The 17953-nt window shown below is 41.3% G+C and overlaps 3 protein-coding genes across 3 annotated transcripts in view; 2 read left to right on the top strand and 1 right to left on the bottom strand.

Annotated features, from left to right (window-relative positions):
* Positions 1–1435, top strand: part of LOC118422215 — a 6741-nt gene extending 5306 nt beyond the window's left edge. Inside the window, exon 4 of the mRNA XM_035829732.1 lies at positions 581–1435. Within this exon, the coding sequence (XP_035685625.1) occupies positions 581–1435 (855 nt within the window). The remainder of the gene's footprint in view (positions 1–580) is intronic.
* A 2923-nt stretch (positions 1436–4358) lies between these two features.
* LOC118423318 (protein DBF4 homolog A-like) lies at positions 4359–7445 on the bottom strand. Its single transcript, XM_035831433.1, has 2 exons — positions 6996–7445; positions 4359–5923 (listed from the first exon to the last, which is right to left on the bottom strand). The coding sequence occupies exons 1-2, from the start codon at positions 7031–7033 to the stop codon at positions 4792–4794; spliced, it is 1170 nt and encodes a 389-aa protein (XP_035687326.1). The 5' UTR covers positions 7034–7445; the 3' UTR covers positions 4359–4791.
* Positions 7446–15233: 7788 nt separating this feature from the next.
* Positions 15234–17168, top strand: LOC118422216 (kelch-like protein 24). The gene has a single exon (XM_035829733.1). The coding sequence runs from the start codon at positions 15234–15236 to the stop codon at positions 17166–17168; it is 1935 nt and encodes a 644-aa protein (XP_035685626.1).
* The last annotated feature ends 785 nt before the right edge of the window (positions 17169–17953 follow it).

Raw genomic sequence — 17953 nt, forward strand, 5'->3', positions numbered from 1 at the left:
GAAAATGAATTGTGCCCTGAGATGCTAACTGTCTTTTTAGCTGATATAATTAATTTATTTAAACAATGTGTTTTTTCTTCTTTGGTTTGTTGTGGCAAAGTGGAGCAGAGCCCCAAGCTCAATTAATGATTGTTTACAATGGCAGTCATTTGTACTAATACAAGCAGAAGTATTGGGCTGCTTTACACAAATGGCAAAACAAATGACTTGTCCTAAAAATGTCTTTCAGCACGCTGTGCTTTTTTGTCCACATAAAAAGATCTCCTGAGGTGCCACACTGCAGCGTGCCGCAGCACGTCATTTTGGTTTTTACGCTTACCTTTTCTGTAGTAAGGGACTTCTGGCCGGCTGACTCCCCTAGTGTACTATGACTCTATTTGTACAATTTCTACAGGTCACCGATATACAAAGCCTGGTAGAGACTAGGCAAAAGTCTGTACTACCTAACTTTAAAAGTCTGTTTTACTTGAGGAGTATTGTTCTACTTGACTATGAGGGTAGTTTAAAATTTGAAAAATCTCAGCGTAGAAAGGTTGGATGGAAATTAAGTTCTTGTATACAATTTATTTTCTTTTCACAGAAAGAGGACAAAGAGGATACTGAAATATGGAGTGATGCTGAGATGGAAGAAGATACGCTGGACTTTCAACGTGGCACAGACATGGAGGACATCAATGATGCAGGCCAAACAGAATCAAACATGTTTATGCCTCTAATCTGTTTATTGTTGCTACTGCTAGCCAAGTGGAAGTCAGTTTTCACAATATCAGATTCAGCTGTAGAGGTACTTTTGAAGATTATTGGGAGTATTTTGATGGCCATAGGAACGACACTGTGTATGGAAACTCTGAAGAGCATTGCTTTGGCTATACCAAGAACCATATATATGTTTAGAAAGAAACTAGGTCTGGATAGAAATGATTTTGATCGCTATGTTGTCTGCCCTGTTTGTGATTCTGTGTATCCAGTTGAGGATGCAGTAGTAACTATTCGTGATGGCAACGGTAGAATTGTAAGAAAAAAATCAGCTAAATGTTCTCATGTTGAGTTTCCTAGGCATAAGCAGAGAAAGTTTCGAAAGCCATGTGGAACCATTTTGATGAAGACTGTCCTTGGTAAACATCAAAAAGAATTCCTATATCCCAAACGTACATTCTGTTATCGCAGTGTAGTAAAGTCCCTTGAGGACATGTTGCAGAGGCCAGACTTTATTGAGGCCTGTGAAGCATGGAGAAATAGAAGTACACAACATGGAACTTACACAGATGTGTTTGATGGTCAAATCTGGAAAGACTTCCAAGTGGTCGATGGTGAACCATTTCTTGCTGAGCCATGTAACTTGGCTCTTATGTTAAATGTAGACTGGTTTCAGCCTTATGGTTTCAGCCTTACAAGAACATCAAAGAGTCCATTGGCATTATGTATTTGTCTGTAATGAATCTCCCAAGAGAACAAAGGTTTAAAGAGGAAAATATCATTGTGGTTGGAATCATTCCAGGTCCACATGAACCCAAACTACACATCAATGGTTTTCTCGAGCCTTTAGTAGAGGAGCTACAAAAGCTTTGGAAAGGTCTATGGCTGCATGATAGCTCTTTGGTCAAAAAGCAACGTTACCGTGCTGCTCTGTTATGCCTTGCCTGTGACATCCCTGCAGCCAGAAAAGTTGCAGGTTTTTATGGCCACATGGCAACGAAAGGATGTAGTAAGTGTCTGAAGTCATTCACTAGAGATTGTAATAATCGTGTAGATTATTCTGGGTTTGAAGAGGAGTTTCCTCTCAGAAGTCACCAGGACCACTGCAGGTATGCTAAAAGGGCAAAAAGAGCAAATAATAGAGCAGCAAGGGAAAGAATTGAAAAAGAGTATGGTGCTAGATATAGCTCCTTGCATGACCTTCAGTACTTTAATGTTATTAATATGCACATTGTGGATGTTATGCATAACTTATTGGAGGGTACAGCAAAACGGGTTATGCAAGTGTGGAGAGATACTGGGGTGCTGTCAAAGGAACAGTTCTGCACACTGCAGGCTCGAGTTGATGAAATGACAGTACCCAGCAACATTGACTCCAGCATACCCGCAAAGATAGAATCGTCTTTTGAAGGATTTACAGCAGCCCAATGGAAATCCTGGGTTTGCATTTATTCATTGTTTGCATTGAAAGGAGTAATACCTGAGGAAGATTATAATATCTGGAGGTTGTTTGTATCTGCTACAAGACTTCTGTGCTCTAGGATTATAACAGAAGACCAACTTAATGATGCCCATCGCTGTCTGAAAATGTTCTGCAATGCGTTTGAAGGAAAATATGGAAAAGAATGGTGCACTCCTAACATGCATTTGCACCTCCATTTAAGGGCATGTATTCAAGATTTTGGGCCTGTTCATGCATTCTGGTGCTTTTCCTTCGAACGTGCTAATGGATCCCTTGGCGACTATCATTCCAACAATCGACACACTGAAATAGATATGATGAGAAAATGGCTTATAGACTGGAAAGTTGCTTCCAAGCAGAACGAAGGATCAGATTATGATGTAGATTTTGCCTCATTTTTCGATAAACCTGTTTCAAATAAGTCCATCTTAACTGCAGAGCAGGTAAACATGTTGAAAGAATTAGCCCAGAATGATGATCTACAGCACAACAATTTTGAAGTAAATGATCAGTGCGAATCTATGTTACCACCAGTCAAGAGAAGCAGTATGTCAGTAGAGGAGAATGAGGCACTATTAGCCATGTTTCAGGTACTTTATCCCCATGAAGTTGTTAGGGTTTCTCTGATCCACAATTACTGTGACAGATACTTGTTAGGAGGTTTTCTACTGTGTCCATCTGAATATAGAAAAGGATCCTCTTCATGTATAGATGCAAAATGGTTTAACCATAGGCAGATAACTGGTGAACCTATTATCGACCCCAGTGCTTCCCCCAGACCAGGTCGCATTTCTAAGATATGGAAAGTTTTTGTGTTCTTGAAGGCAGAAGAAACAGAACGAAAGATTGAACACACAGTGGCAGAAGTCAGGTGGTTCAAGGTACATGGGAAACGGTACTTCTATGGGATGAATAGTTCCTGTACAGTTTGGGAGGAAAGCTATGAACCCTGGTCCTATGCTTCCTTCCTTCCCATGAAAAGGATTTTGAATCAGTGTGCTTTCTGCACATATAAGGTGCCATTCAACAACAGATGGGAAGAAACTGTCAATGTTGTCTCAACTTTAACGTCAGTAAGGTGTGTATAATCTCGCACAAATAATTGTTACTGTTGAACTAGATGCCATAATACCGCCACATGAGAAATACATGAAAGAGATGTATACAGCAAATGCACCATCAGTAATCCTGAGCCACGTACACTTCAGATATTTAGCTGTCTTGAGAAGGCCTCTATAATGTGTTTTTGATGTGGCGGTATTATGACATCAGGAGTTGATGAAAAGGTATCCCTTAATGACTTTATCTGTCTGCTAAAACACACATTGATATTCAATGAAAGGTATCATTGATGATGATATGCTACATGTACTTAGGATAGTACAATAGGGAGCAAATACCTTTGTTGTAACAAAATGAAATGTAAATGTAGCAATAAATGTGTCCTGATATGATCCCCCAGATGTTCATTTTTTTAGTTACATGATAATTTATATATGCATACATTCAATGATACTAGGTCTCTCCCAGTGAAGTGGCATGTTGATAGCACAATGTGTTAGCATTGATAGTCAGGAGTTTTACCTAGAATAAATATGCAGCACTGCAATGTTGTTTTTTTGTTGGGGTATATTTGGCAGTTGCATACAGAGTGGTGTACAGAAATTATAAGTGAACATACATGTGTCTAGTTCATGTAGCTATATATTTACCTTGTCTGGGGGTGATCCAGATATGTTATTAAATATGTAAATATGCTAATATTGCTGAAACTTGACTTTTGCACATTATGTTTCTTAAATTGTTTCCTCACCAGTTTGTATCTGTTAGCACCTGTGTACCAGAGAGATGGGAATAAAATTTGTTACTTTTATATAACATGACAGTTCTGCATGTGTTGTATTTCTGGTTTTATCGTGGTCCATATAAATGAGATAGTCAATAATTTTGTGGTAACAAACTTTTTAAATACAACAATAAATAAATCTATAGTTGTAAAGTTTGAGCTTGATCTGAGACTTTCTGTCAATCATTGTAACATGAAATCTGGTCACGATCATATGGTGAGACCCATTTATCAGCTCGCCTGGTTACAAGTACAGAGTCTGCCATGCTATAGTCTCTAATCTCTCCCACCCTGGAAACAGCTTGTCCCGCTGCCAAACACAGCACGCGGGTCATATTATAAGCTTTGGGTGCCAATAGAAATCGGGTGCCAACTCTCAACTTGTGACCATCTCGGGCGAAAGGGCTATACTTAAGTGTGAAAGGGCCATAGTTTAGAGCAAGGGTCTGGTATCCAGGCTATTTATCAGCATATATTATCTGGAGGTGCTAAACTGTCAAACAATATGAGGTCTGGTGATTTTTTTTTTGCGATAAAGCATATTGCAGTAACCTGGATGAAGCTAACAACTAAGAACTCCAGCTATGCTACTGAACCCAAGAAATCCAACCTACAGAAGCATTTTCAAAGAAAAGAAGATAAATTTTCCGTGACTAAGTGTGGGAATTTTCTCGGCTACTGTAGTAATCGACTTTTAGTTTCCTTGTCAAACAGAAGTAGTAAAACCTAAATTTGAAAATCAGCATATCAGAGCTAAGCTAGCAGTATGAATGCCAGCTATCATCCATTATTCCACAGCCTGGGGAGAACCCTGCTGGCACAGACTTGAAAGCCATGCACTTAATGGCTTTTCATTAATATGCTCATCTAATGTTTTATAGTTATCCTGATTATTAACAAATGCACGGTGTTTTTCAGAGTTTAGATGAAATGTGAGGTCATAGTACTGTTCATTGCAACACTCACAGTAGGATGGACATTTTCTTGTGACGGTATTTCCTGTCTTCTTGCACGTGGACCTGTTGGGATTTTTGTCATTACCATGAAGGAAAGACAACGATGTACATGTGCTCCATTCCCTATTCGTGAACTCTTTATATAATGGCCTATACTTCCCTGACAAATCTTCAACCTTTACGAATGGTGACTTGAGTGTTCTTGTCTGTGGATTTGGCAGTTTGCTTTCTGCTGGCCTAGGTGGCCCACTGTTCGATAGTATGGAGATATCAAGTAAGGATGTGTCGAATAACTGTTTCCCAGAGTTGCGCAGTTTGTCAAAATCTATCTGAGGAGTTAGAGATGCAAGTATACCCTTTCTATCAAAAGCAATACATGTCGTGTTGGTATCTAAAAACATAACATTTGCTCCACCCTTAGAAAGTATGAACTTCTGCAAGGCAGCAGCTTTCCCTTTAGCCATTCCAACTTCATAAATAAAAACTTTTTCATTGCTTAAGCATGTGTTATCATCCAATATGTTTATACCGCTGGTGGATGTCCCATGTCCTTGCTCAGATGAAGTCTGTTCACAGTCAGTGGATGCATCGACAAATGGTGGCAGGTGTGCTTGAGATGATGACTCACTGGATACTGATTCCCTGCAGTCTGCATTGAAGCTCTTACATGGAGTAGGAATATCCTCCACATCTGTGCATTGTTTGATGGTAATATCAGAAATTTCTTTGCTCTTGCTAGGTTTATGCAAAAACTTCAAGCCAACATAGTGGGTAATACGTTTACTGCCCAGGCGACGTTTCTTGAACTGTCCATGAAAGTGATGGTGAAGAATTTTGGCAAAAGTGTTTGGTTCAATGCCAGTGCCTGTAGAACTGCGAGTTTCACTGAGAAATCCATGAATGCAGTCCTTCAGCTGTAGACCACATGTCACATCACTTGTTGTGGAGATGTTGTCTTGGATCCTAAAAAAGCAGAACATTCCTTATAAGAAGAGCATACCATGCTTGCAGATGAATTTGTGGAGTAAAATGAGGTTTTAGTAGATGTTTAAACATTATCTCATATAATAAACAGCGCAAATCTTATGAATTTTCTGTCACACTAGCCCTATATATATTTCAAGGTACACCCTAGCATATAGTGATAAATATGACAAATACTATAATATTACTCTAGTAATCAGAATCAGGGTAAGCCCTACCCTGGGGGCCATCCGAGATCGAGCAGGCTAGGACAGTTTATTCGGTAGCCCAAGACAATTAGGTCCGCCGAGCTCCTATTAGCACCCCGGCCCCGGGGAGTTTAAGCCCGATTAGGGGTAACGATAACCCCCGGAGCGCTAATGTGATGTCGGCGGGCTGACTGCCTTGGCTCCCCGAACAAATCTCGCGAACAAATCTGCTAGCTACTCGGTTCTGTCTGACTCCCAGGGTAGGTAAGCCCCGGGCCTGAGCATATTATTAAGTTTCCCCCAGTAGATAGAAGGGCCAGGGCAGCCTGAATATCCAGTCGGCGGCAGTGCTCAAGGTGGCCGAAGAAGCAAGTCCGAAGCTTCGGGAGATTAGCGCGGCCTGCCTGCCGGTGGCCTGGCTAAGTTCCTTCGGCTTCCATGGCCGCCAGTATAATAACAGTTTATTCTCATGCACTGTGGCCCATATAGACGGACAAATGTATATGTATAAATCATATCTTGAATTGTGGGGTGTCCCTTCAAGCGGGGGTGTTGGGTTTCCCGCTGTAGGAGGCCCCGAGCGCAAAACTACCGAGTGCCATGGTCGGACCCGGCGGGCGGCGCACAACAACAGTCCTGAGAGGACCACCCAATACAGTCGGTAAACTGGTTACTGTAGCTTGACGGCAATTAAGCTCATTCTAGGGTAAAAAGACCACCACTGAAAAGACGTCGACTCGACGACTCGAGCAAAGCGTCTGAAATAAGACTAATTATTATAAATAATATAGCGAGCACAGACACACATGTAGAGATTGAATATCTAATGTTAACCGCACAAAAATAAATCGATCGCTCCTTACCACTTTAGGCACTGTCGGTTGACAGAGTTGGAAAACATGATGACTGCACCAAAGTTTCCCGGAAACTTCGCAATAAATCGTCTCTCCTGAAGTGCGACTGGACCCCTAGCGCCGTTGGCAAGTTTAGCTGACCACTTCCAGTGCCGAAAATCTTTACATACTCTTTGCTCGCCTTGGGCGTCGCGGACACACGTAAAATACGCAGGGATGCTGCATGTTGTGAGTGCGCCTTCTAGCGGCGTTCATAATTTCTACAACAACCAACACATCAGCTGTACATTACCCAGAAGGCATCTCTCCACTGGACGACACCACGGATGCAAAGAAAACCAAATTCGTATATTTAACGTATCCCAATATTACTAGTACCCATTGGCAAGTTTAGCTGACCACTTCCAGTGCCGGAAATCTTAACATACTAGTACTCTTTGCTCACCTTGGCCGCCGCGGACACATGTAACACACACACGGAAGGAACTAATTATTTCACTTTGTCTTCTCGCTACCAAACTTTGACGGTCTGAGAAAATTTAACCTGTTCTCGGAACTAGATGTTCACTGTCGCGGCAAAAAGCTTAAGTCTGTGATTTATTTGTTATCAGCAATGAAGTTCAATGTTACAGTCGTCACCGTGAAAACCGTGAACATAACAGCACATTAAAAAAAACAGTATTTTGCTACATGTTGTGCGTGCGCCGTCTAGCGGCGTTCAAAATTTCTACAATCACCAACACACCAGTTGTAGATTACCCAAAAAGCATCTCTCCTATGGAGGACACCACGGATGCAAAAAAAAAAAACAATTTGAATATCTAAGATATCCCACGATGACCTACGAGGCACTAAAAGCCAGAAAAACAAACAAACACTTGTCTCGGATCCCAAAGATTACAACGCTACCACAGTGGCATCCGATGGAACTGTTATGAAAAGAGAAATAATAAACTTTGAATATGGAAGACCCATGGAATGATACGACAAGTAATATGTTTGGCATTTTTTGGTATCCATGCCGCTTCCGTTCGGAGGTTGCAAATTCGTATTCTTGGAATTCGGCTGCATCCGAGGCGTTTTGCGGGTGCGAAAAAAAAGCAGATGTGGATGTTCAAGGCATACCAAGATTGTCATAGGGCATTGCTGCAATGGTGTGGATCCAATGGATGCACCAGAAAAATACAAAACATCCTTACGAATTCCAGTGTATCGTGAAATGTCACACTTACATGGACACAGCACACTGTGGTATGCGATGTATAAAAAACAAGGAATGATACGCCCACATCAGTACAAGCAACATTTTGCTGATAAACAAGAGTCCTCACCACGTATTCTTTCGTTTATGTTAGAAGTAAGTACCCATACGAATATGTTTGAATCTGTAGGTGATTTAAGGATACCAACGAATGCGTCGCGAATGTGTTTGGGATCCGTTAGCATCCGCCAGGATGTTGCAAATTCGTATTCTTGGTATCCGTCTGCATCTGAAGACTTTTCGTTGTAAACAAGAATCCTGACCACGTATTCTTTAGTTTACTCTAAGAGTAAGTATCCATACGAATACAATGTTTGAATCCGTTAGTGGCTTACAGATACTAACGAATCCGTGATTATAAGTAAGTATCCATACGAATGCCGTGTTAGCATCCGTTTGTATCCTCCGAGAGTTACGGATACCAACGAATGCGTTGCGGATGAAAGTGGGATCCGTCATTTTTTGGGATCCGTGATGGTTTTGGGGATCCGTCAGCATTTGTCAGCATACGTCAGCATCCGTCAGGTGTTGCAAATCGGAATCCGTCAGCATACGTCTACATATTCGGTCTTTTCGTCTAGTGATGGGCAGATGAAAATGGCCCGATACACGCATTTATTGCTTTAGCTTTAATGATTCGAGGCCACATTGGGCTTGAACAACAGCTTTGCACCAGCTACCTTAACTAGCTGCCTGGGCCACTTGACAATCATCAGCTTTCTGGCCAGACAAAGGAAGGGTAATCCAAGGCACGTGACTGTATGAGTGCAAGTTGATTTTTGTAATTTGTTGCTTTTATTGAATTTGTAGCATACTTTTCAGCAAAGTGCTTTATCACCACTCCAACAAAAAACAAAAGTGAACTGTCCTTTTGGTGAATATGCGTTTCGACGGTTTAGCTATTTGTAATTTCTTGTGAGTTATTACATGTACATGTATTTTGCAGATCTAACAGTAACTGTTCCCTTCTAAAGGCGTCTCACATATACAGGTTTTGTGATAGGCTTTGTTTTTGGTTTGTCCTTATGTTGATACATGAATAGCCAGGCATACTAACCCCACATTTGATGGACAGTACTTTGTCTATAGCGGTATAACTAAACTGTACCCTACTGTATACCGTAATATTGATGAAAAAAGTAGCATGCACATGTATCCATCCCAAAATAGCTTTAATTTTGACTTTTGTTGTGGTCCTGTTCTTGAACTTTCAGCATTTATGAAGTAGGTATGCATCCTATGCCCCTTTTATTAATTGTACCATAGTTGTGGAGTCCTGGTAACCCCCATGCAGAGCCTTTTCACTTGGGCACGATAAAGTGGGTATATATAAAGTGATTTCATAAGGTACCAGCTTAATCACCTAAGAAACCAATGATTAAAATGTGCTAAATCAGAAAAAATCCGTTTCCAGTATCCTTATATCCCCCATGTGGAGCCCCAACTAACATAACCAATCAATCATAATATTTCTTAAAGTTATGCATGGTTTAAAGACAACTATACAAACATTTGCCGTGACTTACCCCCATATCATAATATAATTCACCCAATTTATTATAGCCCAAAACTCGAAAAGTCCCCATAAAGACCCCCCTCTCATGGCCCGCGTTATGTATGGCCCAAATAGATGACGATTGTTTTTGAATAAGTAGATGTTCCTCTATCTAGCAACAGTAAAACCATTCACCAGAGCCACTGCGTATAGCAGATAATGGGCCTTAAAAATCACCAAAATTTACAGTGATAAAAAATCTGCTTTCAGTGGTTCAGGTAACCCCCTAGTACACCCTCTTAACTTCGATGTATCATCTTCAACTTTTGATCTGTAAAACTTAAGGACCCATGCTTTATGAAAATATATAAGGTAGGTTCGTATCTAATGTACATTTTTCAGGATAGCCATCACAGTTTCAGTAATTTTCAGCCATAAATTGTTGGATTTTTGAGGGTCTCTGAAGGGGGTCCCAAAACGCCATAACGAAAAATAGCTGGAGGGTTTTAAGTATATGGCTGTTCATAGTCCCACATACCTATCACACATACAAAGTATGAACCGATTTGGCTGACCACCATCTTCCGGCCTCTGCCTGGTTTTGCCTGGTTTTCTCGTGCAATGACTCTTAACTCAATCGGATTCCTATCATAATCTGAGAAGGATGTACATAACCACAGTTACAGTAGTCATTGTAGGTACCCATTTCCTCCTCAGTGACTGAAGTGATGTCAAGTGCCTTTCCCAAGGGCACAACATCAGTGGCATGTCAGGGGATTCAAACCCAGGACCTCTGTGTTCTCGGTCAAACAGCCTACTACTAGAAGTAACTGTTACTAGTATGCCAATATGACACCAAGGTCAGGATGACACCACGGTTCATGTCCAGAGGATCAGGTTCTAGTCCGGACCCACTATAGTAGTATAGTAGTCCTATATCATCTGCCTAAACACCACATACGACCACAACAACCACAAACGACTCTAATAAGCAGTGTGTATGGGGCAATGACCTTGTGTGACGCACTGGAGACAGTATTTATACATTTATGAATTTAAAAAAACAAAGCAAGTCCTGTGCATTCACCAGTTTTTCGACTTATTTCGCTGATTTCAAGATCAAAGCAATTCATGGCCGCCATGTTGGATCGCCCGTGCTAGGAGTCTGCCTGTGGAAGTTCTCAATACATTCCTTGTTTCATAGACGACAGGGCGATAAAACTATGGAAGCTGTTGATTCATAGGTTATAGCATACCGCAATTCTATCATTGTCAACTTATAAAAACATGTATTCTAAGAGTTTTTCAGGCTCAAATGTTAGCAAGCATGATCCAACATGGTGGCCAAGAATCTCTTTCATCTTAAAACGGAAATAACTTGAAATAACTGGTGAATACATAGGATGCTGCATTTTTTTTTAATTCATAAATGTATAAACAATTTCTCCAGAGCGTACACAAGGTCGTTGCCCCATATACACTGCATATTAGAGTCGTTTGCGGTTGTTTGAGGTTGTTTGTGGTGTTTAGGCAGACACGCAGCACGCCTTGGATGATGATGATGATGAGGCAGACACCATATATTTTGGAGAGCGAGACACATGTAGAGGTCTCTCTGTTTACAAGTTACCGTTTGTACAAGTTGGAAGTCGAACATTTATGTTATTTTCATTATCAACAACTAATATGCAGATAGAAAACGAAGGTGTAACATTCAACATTTCATTTTGTTTCTTACTTCATACTTTCTTTTTTCTCCTTTGGCATGGCTGACTGTTTAATAATTAATTTAGCAAACTCAGCAAACTATCTCCCCTAAAAGACAGAATAAGACCAATAACTCCTGTCAGTTTTTCCTGCCCGGTGCAGCAAGAATTTTGTGCCAGTCCCTGATACTAGTACTAAGTACCCACGTGCACCTAGCCAAGCATAATAGAAAGGGTACTAGTACTGATTTCAACTGCTCTGGCGCTTGATTTTGGTGATGGCACAGTCACATTCGTTGCAGGCCGTTGTACAAATTTTCCAAATTTTCAATGCCATAGAATTTTCAATGGAACAGTCATGGTGCCTCAACATTTTTTTACCCATCCAGAGATCAAGGGATATCAAAATACAATGTAGGTGAGGTGAGGTGAAAACTTTTATGCAGTCTATGTGGACAGGCATCCTTTTTGGTACCAAGATAGCAGCATTTTTCACAGCAATCCCTATCTATCCCTGACCTATCATGTGTTATGACAGGAACATTTTGAGTGCACAGTCAGCATCTTGTACTGTTGTAGTCTTGTTTTTGTTTCATAGAAATTCATAGAGAACTAGGGAACATCAGCTACCGGTGTAATGACTACTACTACTATCACCAGAAGTGGGTACCCAGTGGACATTGAAACTAGCCCATCGTTTGCTGCCTTGTCCAGATACGAAATGTGTACGTGCAACACACAGTTAGAGCCACTCTCTAATTGCAGAAATCAAATTTTGTTCCCGTGTCATCACAGTAGTGTTTCCCTTTGTATGTTTGTTACAATGCAGGGCTTTGCTGGAGAATCGCAGAACAAATCTTGCTGATTACCAATTTGTGTGCGCTTTGCTGGTGCAGAACCAACATCCCACCACAAGGCAAAACACTGTGAGTGTGATTATGAAAATAAACGATTTGAAGGTAACTTGTGCATTGTTTGGGAAATATTTACAAGTTTTACAAGGAGAGTTGCATAGGGCCCCACTGTAGGCGGGCTGAATCTGCAGCTGGTACACCAAAATGGCAGACTTCACTTAATGTGATATTGAAGCTGGTTAGTTGCTATGGGGAGGATCATGTAACTGAATAAGCCGTATAAAAGGAGGATACTAGGACCTGCCATGGTAGCCTGCCCTACCTAGCCAGCCCATATTTTCCTGGAACCCCCTGTAAATCACTACTAGTCATATGCAAATACATATGGGAAAATATCTCGGTATCTGGCTCACAGAGACAAGAAATATCTAAGACTTACTTGTTACTTGATAAGGCCTTCTTCTTTGAATGGCCTGCATCAAGGAGTCTACTAAATTGAACTGAATATTGAAGCATGCAATATGGACAGTCAATAAACAGTGTATGCCTTACCGTATATCTGCCCCGATGGAACAAAGGAATATTTTAGCCATCCTCTGAATACCGCCTAATACTTTACCTTTAGACTAAAGAGCCTTCTTTCCAGGGGAGTCCGTTCCTGCCACTGCCGACCGGATAATGCCAGGGATGGACGCCAGGCCAGGCAGGATACTGGGCAGCTGCATGCAATCACTACGAAAAGGCCGCCATTTTGTTTGAAGTGATCAGCTGGTCAGCACGACTCCCATCACGCAATGCGCGTCACAGCGTCATTAGTCTAGCACCGACAAGCATCGCTAATGGCAGCGATCTGGAACACTGGATCGTAATCTATACCCGATACTATCGCCTAATGATTTCCCATTTTTAACGACAAGAAACGCTAATGACAACAGTATCGGGTGCGAGCCTTTCTGATAAGAGCACAGAAGCTAAATACATGCCATACATGAATGACTGACAGTGTTTTGGTTTAGAAGATCACAGTTTCTAAAGATGTTGTAAAATGATGCCTTAACATCCCCTCCTGAATAGTGCTATAAAATTCCGTCTAATATTTCTACTGAATATAGAAGGAAGTATAATGTTTGATGGAATATTGGCAGAACGACTTTAAGCTTTTTGTCATGTAGGATGGACTGATCAACATATAAGTACATGAAGCTGGGATACCATTTTTCAGGATGTTTTGACCATACCAGTATGGTATACCACACCACACGGACAGCTAAGAACTCAAAGAATAAACCGAGTGTAGTGTGTCTGGACAGGAAAATGTCTACAGGTCAATGACGCTCTGATCAGATTAGCGATTTAGTTCTCATAGACCCCTGAAAAGGTCACAAAGCACATCATACAGAACTATGACAACTTCTACATGTGCTTTACCACTCCAGATCTATATCTTAAAGCTCTCTATTCTTCATTGTTCTTGTGTTCCTTCATAAAGGCCTGACTGTCCCTTAACAGCTGTCGTTAGCTTAGAGACTCTACCGTTAGCGAGAAATAGTGCTCGACGTCGGTCACACGAGCAGTTTTAGCGCCGCGAGTTTACGTTGACATTCTTTTTATCTTCTATTACCTTTGTAGAGAATGGAAAAATTCAACCGCTCCCTTCTGAGTGGTCTCTGATAAGTGTCGACGTGTCAGCTGAATCATATCTCTGCTTTGTTTATTGTTCCTGCTGACGTGTCGTATTCTGGTCGCGCAGTATACTTGACAAAATGCTTCACAAACTGTGGTGTGGTGTGTTTTAGTCCTTTAACTTCATGGAATAAGCTACCAAGAGAGGCTAATAGTTAAATAGTTCGATAAAGTAAAACAAGGAATTTTCTCGAGATAATTTTGCAATCCATTAACGTAACAGCGAGATATTTCTTATCAAGGACATAAATATGACGAAAAGGTGCCAAGTTGAACTAGTGGAAGGATTTTACTTATTGGAATGACAATGACAAAATACTTTTTATTGTAATACTTTTCATGGAACACTGTATGTATTTTGGGAGCCCATGATGATTCTTCTATCGTGTGCAGTTTCCATATAGTCAACGGGCTTTTCATTTAATAAAATATCAGGGGTGGGGGCAGTCTTTCATGAAAGAAAATGTCATGAGCATACATTTCTCGTTTTTTAAAATCATGTCATTTCTGATCGACCAGGTATTGAGTTGGTCAAGTGAGAATCGGCTTAGAGTCGCTTCACATCAAAGTCGACTCTCATACACTGACAAGTCATCAACATATTTATATCAATTTAAGAGCATCATTAATATATATCAAAAATAGAAGAGGGCGGTTTTGTGCCCAGTGGCACTCCAAAAGAAATTTCTTTAAAATCTGAGCATTTGGTGTGTTATCGGACACACTGACTTCGTTTTGAAAGAAAACTACAGACCCATGACATAATGGACGTTTGTAACTGCAGTATTTTCTTCCGACCAAATGTAGGTGTTTCTAGTGTTGTTGCTGTTGTTTGACGTAAAATTTGAAAATTTAAGAATTTTTTAAGATTTGTGTATTTTGTTGTCTTTTAGATAATACTTTTACGTCTTATACAATATTCAAATGATAACGTGAAGGCTGTAAACAAATCCAGTTTTGGTCACTGTACTATTCGTTCAGCATGAATCTAAGATCATTCATACGTTCGGCTTGCTATTTTTTTAATCAAATTTGTCATGTAACTTTAAAATGAATATTATCAATATGCCACGTTATTATTGTAAATTATAGAACAATGAAACAATATGATCTATTGAAAATATACACCTTGTCCTATCCGCCATTATAACTTTACTGCTGAGATCACGTGGTCCAAGAAATCGTATGTTTATCTCTTTATTGCCTCTTATTATTTTGTCTTATAGCAGAACCAAGCCAACAGCCGTCATGTTCCGTTCTGACGACTACAATGAGTTTGGCGGGTATTGTGACTCCGACGTCAATAGCGGGAGCGACAGAGAATCAATTGAAGAGGGCTCTTGCTATGTCAATATCAAATACAAAGCCCAGGGACGCAAGTTCCTTGCTGAACTTGCCAGCCAGCGTAAGAACGGGGAATTCCTCGATGTTGTGGTACAAGTAGAGGGTAGTGAGTTCCCTTGCCATCGCGCAGTGCTTGCATGTACACCATACTTCAAAACCATGCTGTCGTCCAACTTCACTGAAAGTACCTCAAAGGCCGTACAGCTGCATGGCATTGACCCATCCAGCTTCTCAAAAATCCTGGACTTCCTATATACAGGGGAAATCTGCATCGGTAAAGACGATGTCCAAGACGTTCTACAGACGGCGCATATGCTACAGTGCGAAAAGATTCTACAGTACTGCCAGAAATTCATCCAAGACAACCTTTGCCCGGATAACTGTCTGGGCGTCTTGCGCCTGACAGACATGTATGGTGATCTTTCTGACCTGAAGAAGAGCGCGAGGACCATGACAGTCTCAAACTTCTCAGAGGCCACAAAAGATGAGGAGTTCCTTAGCCTTTCGTTGGAAGATCTCTTAGATCTACTTGGAGATAAAGATCTGAAAGCTGAAGACGACGTTGTCAATTCTGTGATGAGGTGGCTCGACCATGCCCCCGAGAGCCGTCAAACAGCAATCTTAAAGATTTTGCCAGAAATCCGTTTATCTTGCGTGAAAGTTAGCGTGCTACGGAAGCTCGAGTCACACCCTGCGATACGGGACTCCGCTGAATGTCTGGCAAAGATCACAGCAGCCAGAGAGAAACATCTTCTCGGTACACATGTAGAGAAAGAAGAGGCAAGGAGTAACAGATGCGGGGTATCGGACAAGCTGGCAATCATTGTCGGCGGTTGGAAGGCAGTCAATAAACCACATCTCCGCATAAACGGCGAGTCAGAACCCCTTTCTGTACATCCTTCGCCCGGACCCCTGCAAAGCATAATTTGCTTAGATCCAGATAATCAACAATATTACCACATAGCTAACCTTCCAACGCCTGTCAATGGGTACATGAGCGTGGCAAATGCAAGGGAACACCTGTACGTGACAGGTGGGCGGGAGAATCGTCTTATCGGCAAGGGTCCTTACCCTAGCCCATCCAGGCAAGCATTTCGGTACCATTTCCCCTCAGACAAGTGGCTGAGGTTGCCCGACATGCCCCTCGGAAGGGCAGGGCATCAGTCGGTGGTCGTTGACGGGAAACTCTTTCTGACCGGCGGTGACGCTGAGGAGAAGCCTTTGGTGACCATGGATTGCTATGATCCCGAAGAAGCAGCTTGGATAAAGCTACCCGTGCCACCTACATTATTCACTCAGTCATCCACAAAGTTGACAATGACAGCTTTCGGAGACAAGGTTGTATTCATCACGGTGACTCCAACTGAGTTAGAGAGACTCTTTAACCTGTGTGTGCATTTGTTTAATGTGAAAACCAACGGTTGGAGGAAAGCCGATACATTTTTGGGGAACGCTTGGGCGGAGGTCCCAGACGTCTTTCTTCCGTCCTCTGCCAATGGCAAGCTTTATATCCGTGCCGTATATACAGCGACATCACATTATTCCGAACAGTACATTTTCGATGACGAGACGCAGACCATCACTTCTGAGAGGTCTGACGATAAACAGTGTTTCATAGATGACCTCCTTTGCGCGCAAAGGGAGTACTACTACTTCTCCACGAAAGGAAAAGAAATTGTAGATAACATCAGCAACTACGGGTCTGGAAATAACTACTGTCCAAAAAAGTGCGCGCCTCTTCCCTTTGCCTTATTCGGCCAAAGCTTCCTTGACATCCAAAAGAGCCTAGTAGGATGGTACTGCCGAGACCTTGCCGCACTGGAGGAAGAGAACGAGTGAGAAGGGTCGGATTTAGGATTTTTGTATTCATAATACACCAGCACTCAATATCACTCTTTATAAATCTCTCCCACCTCGCCATCGAGCGTCATTGGGTAATATAATGCATCTCAGTAAAATGGCTGTGTTCTAATAGTTAGCTTGACTTTTACTATTTATCAACCAATCTTAGTCTTATTTTGATTTAGACAACAACATGCTCATCACGAAAGTTCTAGTTCTAAAATCATCTGGCAAGTATACATGGTATACCTATTATCATACAAATTGAGGTATGAGCATAGTACGAAACAGCTCTATGGTATACGCTTGAAGTGTTTCGAAGGAAACTGCAATGCAGTATGTCAATCAATCAATCTATTAGTCAATTGACCAATCAGATGAAAAGCTATATACACGCATGTATGCTCCTTAATTGTAGAGGATGTGTTTGTGTGTATATCTGTGTGTGTGTGTGTGTATGTGTGTGTGTGTTTGTGTGTGTGTGTGTGTGTGTTTCACTGTTTGTGTCTGTGTCTGTGTGTAACAATATAACTCAAGGTCGGCTTTACGGATTGCCTTCAAACTTGAAAGTAATTCATCTCCGCCGTTCCTGGACCGAATGAACCGAATTTGGCACAGGGGTAGAATGGGCCAATACCTTGATGCTTTTTTCTCAGTTTTTTTATATCTGCCTCTAAAATGATTTTATTGAGGTTTAAAGGTCATGTTTTGACCAAAACGGTATATTTGGCCCCCTGTACCCTGGTCTTACAATGGAATGGCCTGAAATTTGGTGTATATAG

This window comes from Branchiostoma floridae, chromosome 9 (genome assembly GCF_000003815.2).
Source record: "Branchiostoma floridae strain S238N-H82 chromosome 9, Bfl_VNyyK, whole genome shotgun sequence".
NCBI lineage: Eukaryota > Metazoa > Chordata > Leptocardii > Amphioxiformes > Branchiostomatidae > Branchiostoma > Branchiostoma floridae.

Bases quoted from the DNA above. Each gene is read 5' to 3' on its own strand.
- LOC118423318 (XM_035831433.1), bottom strand. From the start codon at position 7,033: ATGTTTTCCAACTCTGTCAACCGACAGTGCCTAAAGTG. The intron at 5,924-6,995 runs GTAAGGAGCGAT...CTGCTTTTTTAG, and splicing joins AACCGACAGTGCCTAAAGTG to GATCCAAGACAACATCTCCA.
- LOC118422216 (XM_035829733.1), top strand. From the start codon at position 15,234: ATGTTCCGTTCTGACGACTACAATGAGTTTGGCGGGTATTGTGACTCC.